The sequence below is a fragment of the Dermacentor silvarum genome, chromosome 3, assembly GCF_013339745.2.
Source record: "Dermacentor silvarum isolate Dsil-2018 chromosome 3, BIME_Dsil_1.4, whole genome shotgun sequence".
Lineage (NCBI taxonomy): Eukaryota > Metazoa > Arthropoda > Arachnida > Ixodida > Ixodidae > Dermacentor > Dermacentor silvarum.
In genome coordinates, this window is record NC_051156.1 from 46,659,186 (window position 1) to 46,683,149 (window position 23,964).

The following is a 23,964-nucleotide window of genomic DNA, read 5'->3' on the forward strand; positions in this document are numbered from 1 at the left end:
GCATATTGCGGGGAATGGGCGCGATGTTTAGTTGAGATCTGATGTCGCTGGGAATGCGCACGGCGTCAGGGCAATGGTCGACAGGGTAGAGGTCCATCTCATCGAGTATCTTGCGGCCCGCCGGGGTGCCGGATAGCCTGAGCAGCTGTGAACGCTCTTGCGCCTCTATTATTTCTTTGAGCGTGTTGTGCACTCCGAGCTTTAACAGGTATTCGGTGTGAGTGCTCACAGGTAAGCCGAGGGCAAGCTTGAAGACCTTTCTGATGAGGGAATTTAACTTGTTCCTCTCTGCAACAAGCCAAATATGCATGGCTTCCGAGTATGAAAGGTGGCAGAGCACAAAAGCATGTATAATGCGGATGAGATTGTCCTCCTTGATTCCCCGGTGCCTGTTGGCGATCCTCCGGATGAGTCCGAGAGCACTCTCCGTTTTGGCGATGATCCTTCTGAGTGCGGCACCATTGGCACCGTTAGACTCGATATACATCCCCAATATTCGGAGCGAGTCCACTCTGGGCACCGGGGACCCGTTACCAGTGAAAAGCCGTATTTCGCTTTCGGACGCCGGTTTCCAATCACGATGGCCACCACCTCTGGGTCTTTTCTTGTAGAGAAGTAGCTCAGACTTGGATGGAGAACATCTGAGCCCAGTGGGGCGTAGGAAGCGCTCGGTCGCATCGATGGCGCTCTGCATGGCGTCCTCAACTTGGCCGTCACTCCCGCCAGCGCACCAGATGGTGATGTCATCTGCGTAGATGGTATCGTTGATTCCTTGAATCTTGGCGAGCTCCTTGGAAAGCCTCGATGTTGAATAATTGCGATGTTGAATAATGTTGCGATGTTGAATAATGCGATGTTGCGATGTTGAATAATGTTGGCGAGATGACTGAGCCCTGAGGCGTGTCGCGTGAACCGAGGGTGATTTCTTGCGAGAGGTATCTTGAGCTTGGCAGTTCTCTGACTAAGGAATGATCGGACGAAATCGTAGACCCTCTTTCCAAGCCCGAGGCCGGTAATTGTCTGGATAATGAATTCGTGTGAGATATTGTCGAAAGCCTTCTCCAGGTCCATTCCAAGGATTGCTCTGGTATCTCTCGTGCTCCGGTCGATGATCTGATGCTTTGTCAGCTTCATGGCGTCCTGTGTCGAGAGGCCGGCTCTGAAACCAGTCATATTGTGGGTGTATATGTCATTAGTCTCGAGGTGCACCTTGAGCCGGCTGAGCAGGGAATGCTCTGCGACTTTACCTACACAGGACGTCAAGGAAATTGGTCTCAGATTGTCGATTCCTGGTGATTTACCGGGTTTGGGGATGAGGACCGTGCAAGCCGTCTTCCACTGTGTGGGGATATGTCCACTGCGCCAGACTTCATTAATCCTTTCGGTGAGGAAGTCGATCGACTCATCATCGAGATTCTTGAGCATCTTATTAGTGACGCCATCTGGGCCAGGGGCGGATTTGCTGTTCAGGGAGAAGAGGACCTGTCGGATCTCAACCGCAGTGAAATCCTGGTGCAACTCCGGCACATCACACCCCGTGTAGTCTGGTAACTGGGTGGGGGCAAAGCTATCGGCGACTGGTAGATACTTCTTTATGAGCTTGTCGACAATCAACTCGTCCGGGGAAGAGTCTGAAACGAGGTGGATGGCTTGCGCAAGGGGTCGTCTCTGACTGGACCTGGTGCTGCCCTCATCGAGAAGGTGTTTGAGCAGACCCTAGCTCTTGCCGGATCTGAGCTGGCCCTCGACGGATTCGCAGAGCTCCTCCCATTGTTGTTTACACAGGTTCTTGCAGTGCTCTTCGATCTCCCTGTTGACCTCGGAAACCTTCTTGCGGAGCCTCCTGTTATGCTTCTGTCCCTTCCATCTCGTAAGGAGGGCTTGCTTGGCTACCAGCAGGTGTGCCAACCTGTTATCCATCTTGTCAACGTCGAGGTCAGTGACGACCTCCTTGGTCGCCGCTGCGGCATCATCCCTGATCCCTTTGCACCAACTTTCTAAATCTGTCACGGCCGTCGGTGCACGCTCCGCTCTGATCTTGCGGAAAACGTCCCAGTCGATCATCTTGAATTTCCGCGTCCTACAGCGGGCAACCGTGAAGGAGACCTCGATGACGTAGTGGTCACTTCCGAGGTCTAGAGCCGTGTTTACCCACTTCACTCGACGTTCTTGACAAAAGAGAGGTCTGGGGTAGTGTCCCGGCATGTGGAGTTCCCTCTCCTTGTGGGAAAATCCTTATCGGTGATGAGTTTCAAGTCCGCTTCCATCGCAGTCTGCCACAGGTCGCGTCCCTTGGGCGTGTCATAGGTGTACCGCCACACCCTGTGTGGGGCGTTGAAATCCCCGACTACGACAAGGGGGTGCCCACCGGCCAGGCTGACGGCTCTCTTGAGGAGAAACTCCGCTCTCGCTCTGCGGTAGCTGGGACTGCAGTATACGTTAAGGATAAAGAGGCTGTTTCTTCTGAGGTCCCTTCTGGGTGGGTCCATGAGGATTTCGGTCATGACATACTCGATACCATCACTAACTGTGCCGAGGTCGCGCGAGAGGCAATTGTACCTTTTATTGACGAGGGTAGCAACTCCCCTACCTCCTGAATGTGATGACAATACCAGATAACCTGCGAGTTTGTTGGGTGTACTAGATACAACTTCCTGAATAGCGATATTGAGGCTGACTTTTCATCCTCTTATTGTTCTGCTTATCTATCCGGGCACCTACACTGTGGTACATACCCATTCTTGAGGATTGACCAAGAATGTTCACATACGCAGTGTAACTTACCTATTGGCACCCACGTTGTCTATTCGGGCATATAATTAGTGGAGAATGGCCAGTTCAGCATATCCAATGACCCAAGTTGCCTGTGCCGGCCCACACCGAGTGGACCAAGTTGAATGATCGGAAGGATAGCAGCGCAGCGGCCAGTATCCACCAGGTGAGGGGAAGAGGCGAAGAAAGTTTCCCTTTCTGCCTTTTTACTTCGCCTCGAGGTTGCCGATCGCCACATTGGCTCGCGTATTGATGACGAGGAAGACATCGCGTAATATTTACCCACTAGCAAAAACAAGGTCTTCGCGTCCGTTCGCTGAGGCTTCGATAGCATCTTTTACTGATAACATTCTACAGGCAATTGCATGCCTAATGGCTCAATCGTTTTCTCATCCTTGTGATGCGCATTTTTAATCTGTATATTACCAACGCTATGCCACTTGCTGTGAAAAAAACATTGAATTGTGAATTGGTAACAAACATGGGGAAAAGGAGGTTAGCGCTGACCACTTTAAACAGGAGTCGTTAAATACATCATACGCTATGATCTTATGTGACAAAGTGACCAAGCCTGCAATATGCGTGGGATTGCGTAGGTAATTTACAAGGTTGCACTGGGCGCGTAATCTAGCACATCTGTTTACCTTCCACTGTTCTAGGCGGGTTTGATGTGAACAATAAAAAACAGCGTCACCCGCCGTATAAGCAACAATAGAAACTCCGAAGTCGGAGGTCTAGCAATGTTCATAAATAATAGCAGGAAAGTGCACATCAAGGATGTTCGTGATAAAAGAGGGACAAACGCAAATGCATATTTGTATTCCTTGCGCAAGTGTCCGTCTTTCTCGTACACTGCTTGTTTGTTGCTGCAAACTTTAAACCTTGGCACCGTGTGTGTGCACGTGGGGAATGTACGCATTCTACTTCGAAATATTTTACAGGCGACCACGGAGCGAGGGAGCCAAGAAGGTACAAGAGCCGAGCCACCAACTGAGTGATTCGCTCCGTCATGCGCTAAGGTTATTCAAGATGCCCGGGTTCTACGTCCTTCTGGTAACCGCTGTGGCTGGAGACTATGCTGCTGTCGAGTTCGGCATGACAATAGTTGACTACGGCCTGGACAAGGCCATCAAACTCGATAAGGCCCAGCAGCTCACGACTTTTTTATTCTCCGGAGAGCTTGCTGGACGCCTCGTGATACCACTTTTAGCAGACGTCTTGTCATTCGGCCGCCGTCCACTTTATGCTGTCAGTTTCTTGTGCATGTTCACCTGCATGACCGCGCTACCTCACGTGTCAAACTTTCCAGGCGTCGTCTCACTGTGCGTGGCCCAAGGTATCGCGCAGGGGTACGGCTTATGTATCAAGTACGTACTTGTCGCCGACTTCCTTGGCATCGAAAGGACGGCAGTTTGCTTCGGAATGTATGGCGTCGCCATGGCACCATTGTCCCTCGTCAGCCCCAGAATAATAGGTGAGTGCGACAGCAGGTGCGGCTACACTGTTGCACATAAAATACTAATCGCAGTGATATGTGTGTGCATATGCGATCTGTGTTCTGAGGCTCTTCTGAGTTCTGTGTTCTGAGTTGGGTATATTACTCTTTATTGGGCGAACTTGTGCCGGCAAGGAGCCGGCGCCAGTGCGGAGTCGGGTGACAGCGCAGTGAGAGCAGGGGACACCCGACCCGCCACTGGAATACGGCGTGCATTCGGAGAGCAGGTGGGAGGGCGACGTGTCAGGATAAATGTACCATGTGACTAAAGCAATCGGACCGTCCCACCATTCTCGGCAGGGAGAGCGGCACAAACACGCGTGACCGTCTTGTATCTGTCGGGCGTAACGCTGTCACCGTTTTGCGGCCACGTACTACATACTTTTGTGCAGCGCCGACGCATCCCACAATGTGTCGGCCTGCGAAGATCTTCTGAAACTGCAACTTGAATATGAAGTTGAACTCCAGCAGTTTTCGCTGCTGTCACCGTCGAGTGTCTCACCCCCGTATTCAGAAATGCAATTTCGCTTCAAGTCCGTGCTTGACTCGAGTTAAGTGACGCCTATTGTGAACGTGCCGAAGCAAACGCAATGAGTGTCCATGGCATGTTCACGCCAGGCGTCCTTTAAATCAAGTCAAGCTTGGGCTTCAAGCCAAGTTGCATTTCTGAATACGGCGGTAAATCACTTCACCAAGGCGAAGACGCTTTGCTGCCGCTGTCCCCCGCGCATCGAACGAGAAGCAAGGTGGACTATAAATGCCAGGATCTGCCGCTATACATCACTGCGAAGCTCGCTCGTGTCATCGACGTCAAAAACAGCGGTGCCAAATCACAAACTACGCTTGGCTGCCGAAATAGGTGGATAGCAAAATCTCGGTTGTCGCAAGGGATTGGGGGGTACGGCGTATTCTGCTACAACTCCCGGTTCGTCACCACGACGCCGTCCATCCCGCCGTTACTTCATGCCCATGCTTCATGCACTTTGTCTTTTATATACGGCGGAACTTTGGTGAAAAACCATTAGCCCCGCTTTTAGAGCAAGCTCCATATACGCTGCTCGCACCGTTTGGACATAACTTTATCAGCTCCGAAAGCGCTTTTGCATGTTCTCTGAAACTGCGGCCAAAGCTTCGTGTCGTCCACCCAGTCACAGTCTATGCCATCTCCCGAAACAGAGGTTTCGCAAGCCGCACCGGCGTCATACACAAGCATTGTAAACACGGAGGCAACGGAGGTAGTTTAGGCAAGCAATGGTCACCACGTGATCAAACATGGCAGCGCCCACGGGATCGCCGCGAGAAGGGTCAATAATTCCGTATTAGTACTCGACACTTCTAATAAGATCATTGTATTGCATGCTAAGACGCAAGAAAGTTTTACTTGACCAGTTCTATTTGATTAAAAAAATAAAGGTCGCTTGACGTTACCATTGAGAATGACGCGGGCGGTCGAAAGGTTTCGTTTTCTCCACCATCCGCCGCCCGCGCTTTCGTGTTTCAGCCGTTTCGTTATCGCGTAGTACTGCGGTAATTTAGCTGGATCATCAGATTTACACAAACTGCAAGCAGCAGAGAATGCCACAACCATGGGATGTTGCGGAATTCCCGAACGGTCCACGCCATTCTTCCACCGTTGTCCACGCCACTTGATCAAGAGCAGCTGCAGCAGCGAATCCAACACACTGTCTTGTCTCGGTTTCTCTATGGCCGAGCGTTCGCGTTTTGGGCAGAAAACCATAGCGCCGGCTCTTGGGCGCAGTTTTACTGCCGACGAAAGTAAGGATGGTGATGGCAACGGGAGTGCGATTTGAATTGTGCTAAAGGCATGCGGACCCTTAAGATGCAGTTTTTCGTAAATTGTCTATATTTTGCACAAAAAAGCAATGCGAGGTTTCTGCAATTCTACTTTAACAGTACACGTCGACTTAGTATTAATGCGAAGGCATGATATGCCCCGTTACAGGAGGATGATGATCCGTCGGCGTGGTCGAAAGGTGGCACCAAAAACGATTGACGCTGCAAAGAGTAAAAACATGCCAAAAAGTGCTCAGAATGGCGTCACGTTTCTCAGGGAGGTTCCTGTAAACAAAGTAAATTAGTGGCTTTGAAAAGAAAATTTGGTGCTTTTTTTGTCTCTGCCTCCGAGGAGCTAGACGAACACGCTTACCCGATGCCATGGCTCCGCGGTTCTGGCTTATTAAAGGTGTGCCTACTGCGTGCGTAGTTACGCATGTCACGTGGCAGCTAACTCGCTGACTAAAGTTGGGGCCTAGTGCATGCGTCATTGGGCATGTTACGGTGCAGACAATGCGGAGGAGGTAGCGCCAAGTGTCTCTACTGAATCAAAAGCCTTTTCATAATCTATGAAAGCCATTAGAAAGGTTGATTGTACTCTGCATATTTGTTAATTACCTGATTGATTAGAATGATTGAATGTATGTTGTTTAGTGGCGCAAGGGCCAGGTATGGCCAAAGGGCGCCATGCTCCTGAAGAAGCCCGCAAATGCGCGCAAAGTGCTTCGAGCGGCCAGTCGCGTGGCAATTCTGCGTGTATTCGTGGGCATCTTTCACACTGGGAAAAACGCATTTATGTAGTACGTATTGACCAACAGAAAGAAAAATGAAAAATAAGTCGCGCCGTGAAGGCAATCCAGAGCGTCATCAATTCGTGGAAGAGGATATACATCCTTCTTGGTGATCTTATTGAGATGCCGATAATCAACGAAAAATCGCCAACTTTTGTCTTTCTTTTTAACTAAGACAACAGGGGAAGCCCATGGACTCGCGGACGGCTCAATAATGCCTTTTGAAAGCATCTTGTCAACCTCTTGTTAAATAACTCGGATGGTGCTCGGATGCGCTCGGATGGCGACATGCGATAAGGTCGCCGGTGAATCGGAGGCGCATCGCCAGTATGTATGCGATGTTTGACGAGAGAGGTTTGACCTAAGGCACGGCCGTCAAAGTCGAAGATGTCGGAGTATGTGACGAGCAAATGACGGAGGTCGTCGACTTGGGAGGGCAGAAGGTCCGGGGCAATCATCTTTGTGATAGCGCTCTGTACCGACGGAAAAGTGGACGCGTCGGCGGACAAAATTGCTGACGTAGGATCAGGTGACAGTGATGAAATCTGGCACTCATCTGATGGTGACAAGGTGGCCGTAACTATGCCTTGGAAAAGAACTTGAGGACAGAGTCCGAAGTTCAAGAGGGGCATGCAAGTCTGGTTTGTCGCAACAGTCACAACAGTGTGGGGAAAGGGAGTGTTGTGCGACAAAAGGACACTGGTGGACGGAGTAACCACATAGTCACCATCCGGTAGACTGGGGCAAGGTACAGCGACAATACAGGTGAGTGCTTGGGGCGGCAAACGAACAAACTCGGCACAAGAGAGCTGGCTCTGGACTACATCAGGAGCATCTAGCGAAGCGGGGAAGTCAAGTTCGACGACACCGGCCGAGCAGTCAATTACAGCGGAGTGGTCAGTCAAGAAATCAAGTCCAAGGATTACGTCATGAGGGCAGTGGCGAGGAACATGAAACAACACGGAAGTGTGGCGGCCAGCGACGCTCACGCGTGCGGTGCACATTCCAAGCACGGCAGGAGTTCCGCCGTCAGCGACACGCACAATGCAGGACTCTGCAGGTGTGAGCACTTTGTGTAAGCGTTCACGGAGATCAGAGCTCATGATACAAACATGTGCACCGGTGTCGATAAGGGCAGTAACGGGTAGGCCATCCACTTCTACGGCAAGTTGGTTATCGTGCGTAGGCAAGGTTAAAAGAGGCTTTGCAGGTCGTGGGTCCAATGAAGCGTCACCTCCGCGAGCTGCATTGCTCAGTTTTCCTGGGAAGAGCGGCCAGAGGGGCGCGGCGATGAATAGCGGTGGGGCAGAGGGGACCGGGAACGACGATCGTGCGGAGAAGGTGAACAGCTGGAGCTGCGGGTTGGTACAGGAGCGTCTCGGAGCGGTGAGTTGTTACGAGCGGGAAACTGCAGGGGTCGATTGTCGTCGCGGCGAATATAAAAAAATGAGCGAGGGGAGGAAGGTTGGCGATACCGGCAGTGACGGGAAATATGTCCAACGCCGTGGCAATGAAAACATATGGACTTATCGTCCTGGGTTCTCCACTGGGCCGGATCACGATAGCGGCGCAACGTTGCTGTATTTTTGTAAGGCGGAAGAACAGCATTGACCCGAGGGTGAGGCAGGGATGCAACAGGCTGGAGTCCTGCGTTAGCGAGCTCTTCCCTCACGACGGCTTGGATTAGAGAGAGTGTCGGTCGGGAATCGTCGGAAGGGCGTGCCAAATAGGAAGGTGGTGACGCCGCCTCAATTTCACGACTAACGATGCGGACAAGGCTATCGGTGGTCGGTCGCTGATTGGGCGGCTGAACGTCCGCGCAGGACGATGTAGCGGCCGTGTTTGGAAGCCGCATGAATTGTTGGGCGATGCGGTGACTCTTCAGTGCCTCAAAACGCCGGCATTCCTTGATAATGTCTTCAATGGTCGAGCAGTCCTCAAAGACCAGGAACTTGAAAGCATCATCAGCAATGTCTTTTAGGACGTGACCTACTTTGTCCGCCTCGGTCATGGTGGCATCAACTCGGCGGCAAAGGGCGATAACGTCAAGGATGTACGACACGTACGACTCCGTGGGAGATTGGGCGCGACAGGAGAGATCTTTCGAAGCGGCGCTCTGGCGGCCAATTGGTTTGCCAAATAGGTCACGAAGCTTCTGCTTACATAGATCCCAGCTGGTCAGCTCCGTTTCATGAGTGTCAAACCAGACGCGTGCTGTCCCACTCAGGTAGAAACCGACATTAGGGAGTGTCACTGTCGGGTCCCACCGATTGTTGGTTGCGACGTGCTCGTAATTCCTAATCCAGTCATCAACGTCGACGTTGTCGGTGCCGCAAAAAGATCCTGGGTCGTGGGGTTGGATCAAGATCACTGGCTGGGGTGCCGGTGTTACGGTTGACGCAATATCCCCGCCTGTTCACATGGTGGAACTTGCCAGGACACGTCCGCTACGGAGTTCCGTCTTGAGTAGTACCCCAGCACTTCCACCAAAATGTCACGGGAAACGGTATAACTGAAAATATATTTACAAAATATATACAGCGAGCTGTAGCACTGCCAAGATGGCGGAAAGACAATCTCTTCAACCGTCGTCTTCTTCACCCAAATGGTCAACGTTATCTTTGCCCCATTGCGCGCAGTCTCGTAACAATATCTTATTTGAGTTGAATATATGAAAAATATATACGTCTGCGATCTCAAAACGACAGGAAAACCATTTCATCTGTGCACTGCCGGTCTATAGATGACAGCTGTGCGTTGTTGTGCCTGTTGAGCGTGGCCTCCGAGATCAGAAGTGTAGCGCAGATATCGTGGCCGCCACGGAGTGTCCCCACGAGTCGTCTCGCCGCCTGGACGTTCAACCTTTGGGCGGGGCCGGCGGGGCATTGCGCCCCCTTGCCGTGTCCCATGTGTAGCTTCTAGCGCGCTAGCGGAAATGAAATAAAAAAAATAAAGCAGCTCATCAGTTCGATAACTACGTCTAACGCCGCTTATGCTTGAACGATAAAAAAAAAACCTTTGTGGCAGGAGATTACTAAGGCGACGCAATTTAATAGGGAGGTCAATATATGATTAGTTTGAAAAGTGTTTAACAGGGCTTCTGTAAGAATTATTTTAAAGAATTACGGATCTTCCAAGCAAAGAACAGTAGTAATAGGACAACTAACCCCCGTTGTAAAATTTAGTTTTGTTTCATGCTGTACTTTCAGCCAGTGTTTCTAAGTGGAAAGCCAGTCTATATTGCTGTTATTCAACCGTACTGATGGTCAGTATAATAAACTGTTCGAAAGTGATATACTCAGGCAATCTATTACAGCGGATGCAAAGTGTCATAAATGCCGCGAATGCGAATCTGGGGCCGCATTCACAAAAAAACGTTCTTACGTTAAAACTGGTCGTAGAAGCAGGTGTCAGCCAATCGTGGTGGTGTTGGACATATCATTAGCGAAGGTGGTTGACCAGTGGCAAGTAGCACTTACGATCGAAAGGCTTTATGCATGCGACCCCTGTTCATTGTGGCACAAATGATAGTTTGTTTCTTTTCAAACATTGCGTCCGTTACTTAGCAATTTCTTCATTAACTTTCACGCAGGTTCCTTCCGTGATGCGAAAGGGTCATACGATGGCTTTTACCAAACACTGGGAGCCGTAAGCTTAGCGGCCGGAGTCCTGTTTGGAGCTTTTGCTTTATGGCACCGTGTCCGGAGAAACGCCGACCGCACCAACATTGATTTAGTAGTTTGTCCACCAGAGCGCTTCTAGATGTTTCATTCGAGGATGCCAATATCCTCTTTTCTTCGATGGATTGGCTCCGGAATATTGCTGGGTTTTACTGTGCGTACATAGAGAATAATCTCTCAGAAAAGGATGCAGGCAACAGGTCGTTTCTTGAATCTATGGCGCATCTTAATTACTATCAAATAAAGACACTCGCCAGCGGATACGCCTCACCTAAACTTTTGAGCAAGATGTTAAAAAAAGTTAACAAGCATTAAATGACAGCTTCAAACTGATAGAAAAAAAATTCACCTGCGTTTAACGAATTTAGGATGTATTCTCCTCACTGCTGTATAAAAAAACATCATCAAAACGGCAGTAACAAAGTGTCGCTTTCCTGAGATTGTCTACTTTGCGTCATTGACTGAATGCGCCGCTACTCACAGGAGCCGAGAAAGTATCTCCGCGGTTTTACGGGACCTGTATTAAAAAAATGATTACGATATTGTATTCCAAGGCCAAGCCGGTGGCTTTTTCTGAACCCATTTCAGTGGCTTCTGAGTGGTAATCTTTTTTCATTGAGGCATTGGCATTTTTGCTCAGTCATGGTCATGACAATGACTTATACCGCTATCCTTGAGTGTTTCCTTCACTAAGTACCCACGTCCGAACCCATTTCAATGGTTTTTGAGTGTTAATCTTTTTCGCTGCGTCATTGTCATGACCTACATGACACGCATGTCATGACATTTATGTCATGACACGCATGACATGACACGCATTTATGTCATGACATTTCTGTCATGACCTATCACTTATGTTCGTCATATACTCCTGTCATACTATGCCAATTTTGGTACCTGCTGAGTTAACGAAATGATCATGAGAGCACCAAGGCGTAGGCAGCTGTTTCATGACCTACATGACACGCATGTCATGACACATTATTTATGTTCGTCATATACTCTTGTCATAGTATGCCAACTTTGGTACATACCAAGTTAACGCAACCACCATGACAGCACAGAGACGTAGGCGGCTAGATAGATAGATACTGTCTGAGTAGCAAATGTTCGCCAAAAAATGCTTCGCATTTATATGTACGTAAGACCTCTTCAGGTAGGAGGTCCTACTAATGATGCGTAAGCATTTCGTAGCAACGACGTGGTGTTGAGTGCTCACACTCAATACTGGTGGCTATCCTAGTACTGCTCAGCTGCTGCGGTCGTCTTAGCGCGATTACGGTAAATGTGACAGCGCTGCAGGGACACGAACCGACGAGGCAAGAAAACTACTGCAGGTAGTGGTGCCAGGTGAGCTGATGACGTTCCGATCCGAAGCCATGGCTGCTCCACCGTTCTGGCTACGCTTAGTCCGTGCCCGATTTCACACGTCACGTGGCCACAGAGTCGCGGTCGTGCCGCTGCTCGCACTTTCGTCGTCGTCTTCTTCCACAGCTGGCGAAAATATCGCTGCTGGCTCTATCTTGAGAGCGATCGTCTTACACGTAGGACGGACAGACGATCGGAAAGTTTTCTCGTTGGGTAATGCTTACGCATTTAAAAGTATCGAAGAACCCTGATACCACGATGCCACAGCGCCCTTTCGCTGACATGCCACCGTTCTGCAGCAAAGCAGGACTCGTCTGATAGTCGGTGTTCTCGAAGTGTTCGGAGCACAGAAAGTCACGCTTTGACGGTACACATGTTGGTTGCGATGGGAAGCCTTCGAAGCTTCGACTCTGCCGTAAAGGTATATGACACGGATTGTCTCGCCCGACGATACTTTTCCGCACCCTTGAGCGCAGCAGCGTAGAAGCATTCTCTGGCGTGTGCCAGGTGCTTCACTGATTATATTAAAAATCAGCACACAACATAAACGCCGATATAGAAGACTTGGGCACCAGCGGCGCTTGCGAAAACAAGAATGCGATCCCGAGCAACTGCGCAGTTGAGACATCGTTCGCTGCCGGTCGGCGCCGTCCATGCCGGTCGACAGACGCGGGCGATGGTTCGCACACCGGTATCTGCTACAGATAACGTCACAGAAAGATCACTTCGTCTAGTTCGCGGCGCGGCCACTCGATGCGGTATTTTGCAAAAAATGCAATGAATTCATTATTTTTCGCTTGTTTCTGCCTGGAAACAAGATTGTGGTGACCAATTCCGGTACCACAGCTCTCATTTCGGCTAAAAATCTCGACTGCAACAGTTTTGTTCAGTGTCCCTTTAAAGAACGCAAATGTGATACAGCAGGTGAGTGCAATTTTCGCCTACCAAATGTCACATTCTGGTTGATAAACTTGTGAATCGAAGACGTGCAGACTTCGTGCAGGCCACATCACTGTTGAGGACCGTACGTGTTTAGTGATTGATACCGAAAACCAGGAGGTGCGTGTACGTCACGAACGACGCTGTAAGCCGAGCCTTCATGGTATTCGGAGAGGTCAAAGAATTGCGCAACGACATGTGCAAGGCTGCTGACTTTGAATACGCTGATTCTTCGTGTTAACCTCAAGCGCATTCGCATCAGAAAGGAGGAGGAAAAGTGCTAGTTGTTTTTCCTGGTCGTGCACTCATCTGCGTGGGATGACATACGACAGGAATATTCGCCGTGACTGCAGAGCCTCACGCTGCGCAGAATGCAAGGCTTTCGGGCACGAACAAGATGACTGCTCAAGATCCTGTGCGCGCATCGCTAGGCGCGGCGTAGCCTGCGACCACAGTGAAATGTTAATGGGCGATGAAGACGGAGAGCGATTTGCAATGTCTGCGGGAACGCTGGCCGGGTCGTACGGCGGAAACGACGTGGTCTCCACCGAACTAGAAAGCAGCTTCCAGTAGGAGCAACTTGCTGTTGAGACCACGGCGGTGGACGAAGCCTCGCACATCGTGGGAGACGATAGGCAGGCAGACACTACAGAGTCCGACAAGAGCGGCGCGTCTGAGGACAACGGGGGAGACGCGTGGTCGACCAAGCCATGAAAAGCAGCTCGGCAAGCATTGTAGTGGATGTTGATTACCACTTTTTTTCGCTGAGTGATTGCTATTTTTGTTGCGTTATGGTAATGACTCTGACTTCTACGATCATCCCTTTAGTGTTTTCTTCACTTAGTACCGACGTCCGAACCTATTTCAGTGGTTTTTAAGCGCTAATGTTTTTTTTTCCGCTGAGCCATTGTCATTTTTGCTGAGTCATAATCATTACTTTGACTTCTACCATGATCCTTTAATGTTTCCTTCACTTAGTACCCACGTCAGAACCCATTTCAGTGGTTTTTGAGTGTTGATGTTTTTTCGGTGCGGCATTGTCATTTCAGGAGGCTGTTTTATAACCTACATGACACGCATGTCATGACCTATCGTTTATGTTCGCCATACACTCTTGTCATAGTATGCCAATTTTGGTACGTACCAAGTTAACGAAACGACCATAAGAACAAGGCAACTAGATAGATAGATACTGCCAAAGTGGCAAATGATCGCCAAGAAATGCTTCGCATTTGAAAATCATGAGCCATTCCACTGTGCGAAGGTAGACGACCAGCGAAGCTACTTAGCATGTATACATGCTATAGGAGCGTTGATCTTCGTGAGGTCGGAATATACGCGGCCTCCCCACGACGATAGAAGAGAAGTAAAATTAAAAACCAAAAACGGCAACTTGTCTTATACTTGTCTTTCTTTTTATACTGTATATGTTCGCGTGAACGATGGGACCACCGCTCCGAGGAGCCGAACGAAACTACACACGCGTGACATTTCAACGGCACGGCCACCACGGGAGAGCGGAACGAAAGCTAATTAGATACGGAAGCGCTTGGAACGCTGACAAAGAGAGGGCGGTGCGAACACAGACATGGCCGGCGCCGGTCACACAACGGCAAATCTTGGAGAAACCTTTATTGCCTACCTGGGAGTCTACTGATCTTGAAAATGGTGCCTATTGATAACTAATCTACTCAAAATGCATGGTCTTCTTCAACAGCTGGGGTACACGACGGTAGGAGCCCAAACGGAGCGATGAAGCTTCGCATAAGCCCCTACCTTGACGCCCAATCTCACCTGGTCAACCTCGACGTTGCCGGAAATGCAATACTTCATCGTATTCTACTAATAAAGCGAAATCCGTGGCTAACCGGTTTTCAACTGTAAGTCCATAATTCCTCATTATCTGCTTGTTCGAAGATCCGCGGAGAAAAACGCTGCTCTAAGCCTAGGCGGCATCGGGCTGTCGGCCCAACGGAACGCTGCTCCAGGTCGCGTGGGACACACCAGGATGGCTGACGAGACGATCGGAGCCACGACACTGATTGAAAAGAACCCCTGCCACAGACCCCGTGAACGAGGCGCAGACGCCGGAGCAAATTCCAAAGCCGACTTATCAGCTTCCGAAAATAATCCCACGAAAGCAAGGACAATTATGAATCGGCCCTCTGGTGCGCCAGCGAACGCCGGTTGCTGTCCCAAGACCGAGTCAGAGCCCAGAGTTGTCAAAACACAACAAAATATATTCTTCACACAAGGCAGACACACACACTTGCACACTTAGGCTAGACACAACACAATTCAGATGGGTATTAACAAACACAAGAAAATAATTCACGACAAGCACTAACAGTCCAACACGTAAAAATGAATAGGAACACTAAGTGTCCAATAGTATTCACCAGTGTTGGTCTTGAAGTCGGACGACCTCGGCGTAACTGGGGGCAAATCTCGAAAAAAGAACTTCTTCCGGAAACGCAGACGCTCGATGAACCCGTCGACTAGCTTTCCGGGGAATCCCTTCTGCAGACGCTTGGTCTTCACGTTACATCACTTCACCGGTGCGGACTGAACTCTCGAACTCCTGAATTCCACTAAACGATTCTCGCACGGCTGTTATATAGCTTCCACAGGCGTTCTCGAACATTCTTATCGGTGTCGTGATCTCGTAGCATGGCCAAAGCTTGGGAACCTTCGAGTCTTTTCTCGTTCCTTCGGCCGCCGCCGCTGTCGGAGCATTCTCGAGGGGGGGGGGGGGGGGGAGGTGATGACTCATCCTGTTGGTGCATGCTCTTGCTGTAGTAATGTCTCTCGACCACGGTGGAAGAATATTTAGGTGTTGACACTGCGCGCGAGCGAGCGTCCAGATTATGTTCGGCCACGCGCGGGCGCACCGAGTAGCTCTGCTAGAGGGCGCCGCGGCCAGCGGTCCCAGCTAAGCGGCGCCGGCGGCTTCGCATTCCTCTGCCTCCGCTAAATTTTCGTTCATAGTGGAGTGAGTAAATCTCAAAGCGCGAAAAAAAAAATCGTTATTTCACATTAAAGTGATGAGTGTACCAGGCTTCGCTAACATGAAGGTTCCTTGTACAGGGCGTGGATGACGTGAACACGGATCAATCGGGCAGCCCTCAAAGCCCACTGAAGTTACCCTCGTGCGCGCAATTTGTTTCGTCCGGTCTAGCCGTTCATCCAAGCATAAAAAAATGAAAGTGTTAGCCCACGTGCTACCCCTCAATCAGAAGAAAATAGTGACTGCACCAGAAAATGTATTTCATGCTTATCGCTGCTTCCATTCACACTCAGAAAACCATTCAATCATCGTTGCGCGAATTCAATGTGGCCGTGATATAAATTAAGAAATGAAACGGCGCAAGCTTCCGATATGCAATGCACTAGAGCAAAGTGGCTGTTCATGGCTAGAACTTAAGATGAGAATGCACATCAGCTATGTAAAAACTCTTTCAAATGGGAATTTATTAGGTGGGACGAAGGCAGGCGTCTATCTTGAATTAGAGCATCAATACCACTGATTACTGATGAAAACCTGAGCAAATGCCTTTTTTATTCCAATTGCACTTAATATAGACCGTGTATATTATTCATTGGGCTTTCGTCCATTGAGGACTGAGTGGCTCTTGCAAGATCTAAAAAAAGAGGTGACTTTCTTTTTTCTTAAATTGTATATGAGAATGTGCCAATGTAAGCGTGTTTGACAATGCATGCTACAGCCTGTCCACAAGTACACTTACACCCACCACACAATAATCCCATAGACCTTTTATTTATTTTTTTGCAGAGGCACAATACGAAAAAAACTTGTGCATGAAGCAGCTCGATAATTTTAATAGGTGATAACCATCCCAGAAGCTTGCGGTCTCATACACTCCCACAATGGAAAAATGTATAAAAACATGCAAGCGTGTAATATACACCACACGCGCATTGTAAAAAAAATTCAGTAGCCAGGATGGAACAAATTTGAAAATCAGGCACACATCTGCACAGAAAACAGCAGTATTTTACAGGGTGCACAAATATTTCAAAATATGCAAATGTCACGTAGCTGGACAGAACCATAGTAATGTTGTTGCCGTCCCTTGGAGATACTCGGTTATTTTTTACATTCCGCCGAATTAGATAATTAGTCGTATTTATTGATCAACTTCTCAATTATTATAATTAGATTAAAAGTGTCAATGAGAAAATTGTAGAGCAACATGAAAGACTCCCGATACAGCTTTGTATTGCTCAATACGCGCTACGTAGAAGTGTTTTTCCGAGCATGAAAGAAGCTCACGAATACACGCAAAGTGCCTCGAGTGGCCAGTCGCGCGGCAATATTGCTGTATTCGCGGGTTTCGTTTACGCTCGGAAAACACTTTTATGTATCACGTATTGAGCAACAGAAAGTTATATTGGGAGTTTTCCACGCTGCTGTATAATTCTCTTGTTCATACTTTTTATCCAATTATAGCATTAAAGAGTTGATTAATAAATTAAGAAAACAATTATGTAATTAAGCGGAATAAAATATAATCTGAGTATCTCCAAGCGACGGCAGACAACATTACCTTGGTTCTGTCCAGCTACGTGACATTTACATATTTTCCAATCTTGGTGCATGATAGTAAACCACCCAGTATATATCTTTTACATGCAGCAAAATTTGCACAAACTACTGCGGCACACAGGAGGTTCTCTCTTCCGCAGCGGCTTTCGAGGTTTATTTGACCGTGTGAGGTTCAGTTTGGAAATAAGGTGGGAATCCTTTTATCGAGCGCTCCGCGTAATATTGCCACGTGTCTAGCGCGGCGATGACGATGGCATAAGACACATCGGCACTTATGAAAAACATAGCAAGAAGAAGAAGCAGTGACTAGCGCGCGCTATTTTAAAACCGTCCGTTCTTGTTACTGCCTCTGCCGACAAGTGCGTTTCGTTTGTCCCTCGAGCTTTCGACGTCGTGACAATATGCCATCGATATCGTATCCTCTGAAAAATGGCTGGTGCTGACATGGTCGGTAGGCGTTAGAGTTCGGTCTGCCCTCAGATTTGCACGGCGTCACTGCTCTAGACGACCGCTGTCGGACGGCGCTTTGAATAAAGGCACACGCTGCGCACAAGTCGGGTATCCAGAATTGCAGTTCGGAACGAAGCACTTTCTAGCCATTTCAAACGCCCCTCAGAAGGCCGCTGCCACCTTCGTCGAGGGCCCGTGGCGACAATACCCAATCACAAGCTCATGAAACAAACGCGAACAAAAATCGTGCCTTCAAAACAGCGCAACCGCACATGCAAGCAGGAAGACGAAGCAGCGGCAGCACGCGCCTTGCCGCCGAGGCTGGGACCGCATACCGCAGCGCCCTCTACGACGGCGCCGAACCAGCTGCAACCAAGCCGAACATAATCTGGACGCGAGCGAGCGGCGCTTTCGCGCGCGTTGGGGGGAGAGTGTCAGCACCTCTCCTTATTCTTACACCGTGCTCTCGACTCGCCGGGTGATAAGGTCTCTCGGTGCGCGCGTGTGCTCTCTCTCTCTCTCTCTCCGGTTAACGTCGCTTCGTCGAGGCTCTCCTAGATGTTTCGGCGTCGTTGTAAGCGTTGTTGTTTGAGGCGTATGCGCTCTCCCCATCTGTTGAAGTTGCCGCGGGGCCGGCTTGTTCTTTCGCTGGCTTGCGTGACACTCGGCGCGCGCTGGGATTACGCGCTCTTTTGTGACACTGCCCCCCACTTTAAGAATATTATGCAATAATATTCGAGAAAACACAAAAGAAGCGCGCACAAGAGTCCACTACGCACGAGTCCGTAGGTCCATAAATCAGTCCACCACAATTCACCACGTCACTCGCGATACATCGAATACACCCACAATTCGCACAGGGAGACTTGAACTACACAATACATCCCTCGCGTAACATGTACACTCTTACTTTACAATAATACATCTCTCACGTAACAATTACACTTGTACTATACAAAAATACATATCTCGCGTAACAAGACAATCATATGAAATATAACATGAGCAAAAAAGTATACAAAATTATGGCATGTTAGTTTACAGAACACAAACACAATGTCCATGATGCATAAATAAACACTCGGTGCACTAAACCAAAACACTTTGCACCACAGATAATCGTCAACGGTTCTTAAATTTAAATTTCCGGTCCTTGGTTTTTCGATGGAAGGGTTTCGAGTTGTTATTATGAGCCCCGGTCGGTTTATTTTCGGAATGGGGCCTGCAAAGGAGCTGGAAGGGCCTTTCCTGAGGGTTGGCTTGAGCTCGTGTGTGTGCTGTCGTGGTGTTCTCGACAGCTGCTGATGGATTTTCGCGTGGCTCTTCAATCGTCGATGTTTCGATCTTCAACTCATCTTCCAAAGGTTTCAGATCGTCTGGGGCGCGAACTCCCTCGAGGTTCCCTAGAATTAGGTCATACAGTGGGCTGTCCATGCAAAGCGCAGTGACATTCCCACTGTAATAGGGGGTATCGACCTCAATGTTGGCTTCGGCAAGCTTCCTAGCCGTACCATTGACCAGGTATACCAAACTTGCTTCGCCGGTAAGCTCATCCTCTTTGACTAAGTCCCTTCGCACGATCACTGTGCTGCTGCCGGTGTCTCCTAACACAGTGATTGGTTATCCTGCGATTTTTCCGGCAAGTACGGGCATTCCCTTAATGGGAAATTCTGGCCGTTGTATCATCACACCGTTAACTACCGGAATTATTTTCCCGTCTCGTAGTTCTACAAAGCCGGCGTTTATGTCTTCTTGGTGTTTTGGCGGGGCATACAAACAGGATGCCTGGGGAGCTTCTTTCCCTCCGTTGCGACATGTATCGGCTTTATGCCCAGTTCGCCCACATTTAAAACATTTGACATCATTGGGGCACGTAAAATTGGTCCGACAATTGCTAGCATGGTGGCCCAGTCGGTTACAAAGATAACATTTCGGGACAGGCTTCTGAGTGTTTCTCCTTTCGTCGGATGTGGGTTTCTTTGCATCCCCTGGCTCCTCTTTTTTGATCTTGGAGAGATTGGTGCCTCCCTGTGCTTCCAAAAATTGCTCTGCCAATTCAACATGTCTTGAAGCGATTTAGCTTTCCTTTCTTTCAGATACAGTGACAGGCTCGGGTGACAACTGATGAGGAATTGTTCCTTGATTAGAAGCTCTCTAAGCGCACCGTACTCCTGTGCAGTCTCTGAAAGTTCGGTCCACCTATCAAAATAGTGACTGAGCTGCGCGGCAAATTGCGTGGCAGTCTCGCCATCGGCGGGTTTTCCAGTCCTAAACTTATCTCGGAAGCCTGCTACGGTGAACCTAAATCTCTTCAGTAAAGCAGCTTTCACCCTTCCATAATTAGAGGCATTGGTTGGCGTCAGCCTACCGTACACACTAAGTGCTTCGCCGCTCAAACACGTGCTCAAGGCAGTGACCCATTGATCCTCTGGCCAACCCTGGCTTTTAGCAACTGTCTAAAATCTATGCAAATAAGCATCCAGGTCATCTTTTCTTTTATCGAATGCCACAAGCAGCTTGCTTGGCTTCAGACGGAAACTAGTTTCTTCCCTTTCAGTGCTTTCGACTCTTGCCTGGGCGGGAGCGTCTGTGCGCTGCTGCAAACGAAGTCGTTATAGTTCTAACTCGTGCTGTCTTTGCCTTTCTCTCTCAGCTAATTCAGCTTCTCTTTGTTCTTTTCGCTCCATCGCCTCTCTTTCTTCTTTTATCTGTCGCTCTTTTGCTTCTCTTTCTTCTCTTATCTGTCGCTCCTTTGATTCTCTTTCTTCTTTTCGCTCTATCGCCTCTCTTCTTTGGCCCGTTCGGCCGCTAGCTTTTCTCTCTCTCTTTCAAAAGCTTCTTTTCCCTTCAGGCTAACCCACTTCAGTAGTTCCGCTACGGAAACACCCATCTTCTCGCCAATGGTAACTAATTTTTCGATATCCATAATGCCCTTCAAAAATCTAGCCGCGTGCAAAAAATATCTGCCTAGATTTCAACTATCGAACTGCTCTCTGCACACAAGTTAACAAAACGTGGTGCAACACTCAAAATAGTTTACAATAGCAATGTAAACGACCCTAGGCTCTTTCTCCCTAGCTATGGACACACAATTTGCACCAGAAAGGTCCTTGTCGCGGATGCCAGAAATATTGTCACAGACCCCGTGAACGGGGGCGCATACGCCGGACCAAATTTCAAAGCCGACTTATCAGCTTCCGAAAATAATCCCACGAAAGCAAGGGCAATTAAGAATGGGCCCTCTGGTGCGCCAGCGAACGCCGGTTGCTGTCCAAAGACCGAGTCAGAGCCCAGAGTTGTCAAAACACAACAAAATATATTCTTCACACAAGGCAGGTACACACACACTTGCACACTTAGGCTAGACACAACACAATACAAATCAGATGGGTATTCACAAAACACAGGAAAATAATTAACGACAAGCACTAAGAGTCCAACACGTAAAGTACAAAATAAAAAGGAACACTAAGTGTCCAATTGTATTCATCAGTGTTGGCCTTGAAGTCGGACGATTTCGGCGTGACTCGGGGCAAATCTCGAAGAAAGAACTTCTTCCGGAAATGCAGACGCTCGATGAACCCGTCGACTAGCTTTCCGCGGAATCCCCTTTTTCCGCAGACGCTTGGGTTCACGTTACATCACTTCACCGGCGCGGACTGAACTCTCGAACTCCTGAATTCCACTAAACGATTCTCGCACGGCGGTTATATAGCTTCCACAGGCATTCTCGAACATTCTTATCGGTGTCGTGATCTCGTAGCATGGCCAAAGCTTGGGAACCTTCGAGGCTTTTCTCGTTCCTTCGGCCGCCGCCGTCGGAGCATTCTCGAGGGGGTGTGATGACTCATCCTGTTGGTGCATGCTCTTGCTTTAGTAATGTCTGTCGACTCGCCGGGTGAGAAGGTGTCTCGGCGCGCGCGTGTGCTCTCTCTCTCTCTCTCTCTCTCCGGTTAACGTCGCTTTGTCGAGGCTCTCCAAGACGTTTCGGTGCCGTTATAACGTTGTTGTTTGAGGCGTATGCGCTCTCCCCATCTGTTGAAGTTGCCGCGGGGCCGGCGTGTTCTTTCGCTGGCTTGCGTGACACTCGGCACGCGCTTGGATTACGCGCTCTTTTGTGACAACCCCCAACGCGAAGACAACGATACCGACATCTCGTAAAAGAAAACCCTTGACAACGAGGGATGGTTCAGTGCAAAATACTGCAACTCCAGGCTGATCGCCGTTCCGGAGACCGGGACCAAAACGGTGGACAAGTCAGCGCCGAGCCAGCCCAAAATAAAGGGGAATCCCCTTTGCCAAGAGAAACTACCTCCACGGCCGAATACCGATTTCAAAGTCACCATTAGACCGAATAATGGGTTCAACATAAGTCAAATGAGCACGCATCAGATGGCCCGGGCTATATCCAAAGCACGTGGAAACCCAGACATGTGCAACGAAGGCAACTTGCTTATACGGTTGCGCAACGGATCTAACATCGCCATAATCAGCTCGCCAAGCATGGATAGTGCCAATGTTAGCAGAGCATTCCAAGTCTACGTTTTGTTGCAAAAAACTATGTAGTGACCGCTTACGTTGCAGCGCCGGACAGTTCGTGTAAAGGTGTGATTCACGAACTGGACGCCGGTACAAGGCCGACTTCATTACTAGCCCATCTTCGGGTAGGTACCCAAGGAGTCAAAAAGCCTTATGCAAGAATGCTTGGAAACTACCAAACCGCCGTCATTACCTTCGAGGGTAACATCGTCCCCCGCTACCTTTACTACTACGGCTGCTAGACAGGTTGCTACTTCTATCGGTCATCGCGGCAAGTTTGCTATATATGCTTCAAGCCTGGGCATAGGGCGGATGTATGCCCGACACCAGACACCACTGTATGCTCGAACTGCGCCGAGACGGTCGTCCAACACGGACACACCTGCGAACCTAGGTATGCGCTATGCAAGGAAGCGCACCCCACGCGGGCAAAGGAGTGCAATGAACAATTCAGGAAACCGAGGAGCCCACGGACAAGAAAAAAGAGGAACCGGACGCCGAAGCCAGGGACGCTGGCGGACCGGGCTGGACCAGGAAACGCTGGTTAAGTAGGGACTCCAGCTCGACATCCAAGTCAATATCAAAGTCGAGATCCGCGTCAAAGACCAGACAGGCTCCGGAAACGAAAAAGAAGCAGCAGAAGTTTATAACCAAAAAGGAAGAAGACAGTAAGGTGAACTGGAAAGCGGATGTTTTCTCAGCCTATCCCACTGCTCCAAAGAACACTAACACGCAGAACGACGAAGTAAATGAGCTAAGGCAAACTATTGAGACTCTCAGAGCAGAAAATGCGGAACTTGGACAGAAGCTCAACGAGCTCATAGATGAACTTAACGCATTGAGAATAGGGCAGACAAACTCAAACTCGCAAACAGACGAAACTCAGTGGGCTACCATAGGGCGGTAGGAATTCACAACTGCCATGGTAGCCATGAACAATGCGCTAGGAAATCTTAGCAACCTCGTCCCTAACACCCAAGAGGAGGCGTGCAAGGATAGGGAACGCCTAGTACAATTTACGGGCACGAAATCCAGAACTAAACCCTATACTAGGTCATCAGCTGAGCATGGCAAGCAACCGGTAAAGTTCGAAACTCTCGATATAGGGCAGCGTAACTGCTGTGGCATCCGCAGAAAGCAGTGTTCTTAAACAACCCATCACTAACTGCAGAGCTCCGCCAGACATAAAGGCCCTACTGGAAACCGGCTGCTCACCCACTCTTGCGGGTTAGTCAGTCTATGAGGGGCTCGGTCAGAGTAAGGTCGCGACGCTGGTTGCCAAAGCGTTAGCACAATCAGACACGAATTCGGCGCAACGGTCATTGACCACGTCCTTATTGAAATCATTGCCCCCAAGAGATTAGGGGCAGCTTCACACTATTGGTGTGAAGACTGGGAAAACAGCGAAGCTGGCGACTCCACCTAGTTTCATCTTGGTTCGGCCAAGCTTTTGCGAGGTTATGCTTCGAGGCTCGGCCACGTTTTGCGCAAGATCACCCCGGAATCATCGACAGCCCAAGGAGCAGCAAACTTCATTAAAAGTCATTAAAAGTATCTGGACGCTTGTGG

The 23,964-nt window shown here is 49.3% G+C and overlaps 1 protein-coding gene across 2 annotated transcripts in view; it reads left to right on the plus strand.

Annotated features, from left to right (window-relative positions):
- Nucleotides 1-23,964, plus strand: part of LOC125943774 (uncharacterized) — a 598,059-nt gene that overhangs the window by 28,992 nt on the left and 545,103 nt on the right. The window contains exons 4-5 of one of the 2 annotated variants that reach the window (XM_049663278.1): nt 4,082-4,246; nt 10,445-10,738. In XM_049663278.1, the coding sequence (XP_049519235.1) occupies nt 4,082-4,246; nt 10,445-10,614 (335 nt within the window). In that variant the 3' untranslated portion in view covers nt 10,615-10,738. Of the gene's footprint in view, nt 1-4,081; nt 4,247-10,444; nt 10,739-23,964 lie in introns of those variants that run through there. The other variant, XM_049663277.1, reaches the window with a different exon arrangement.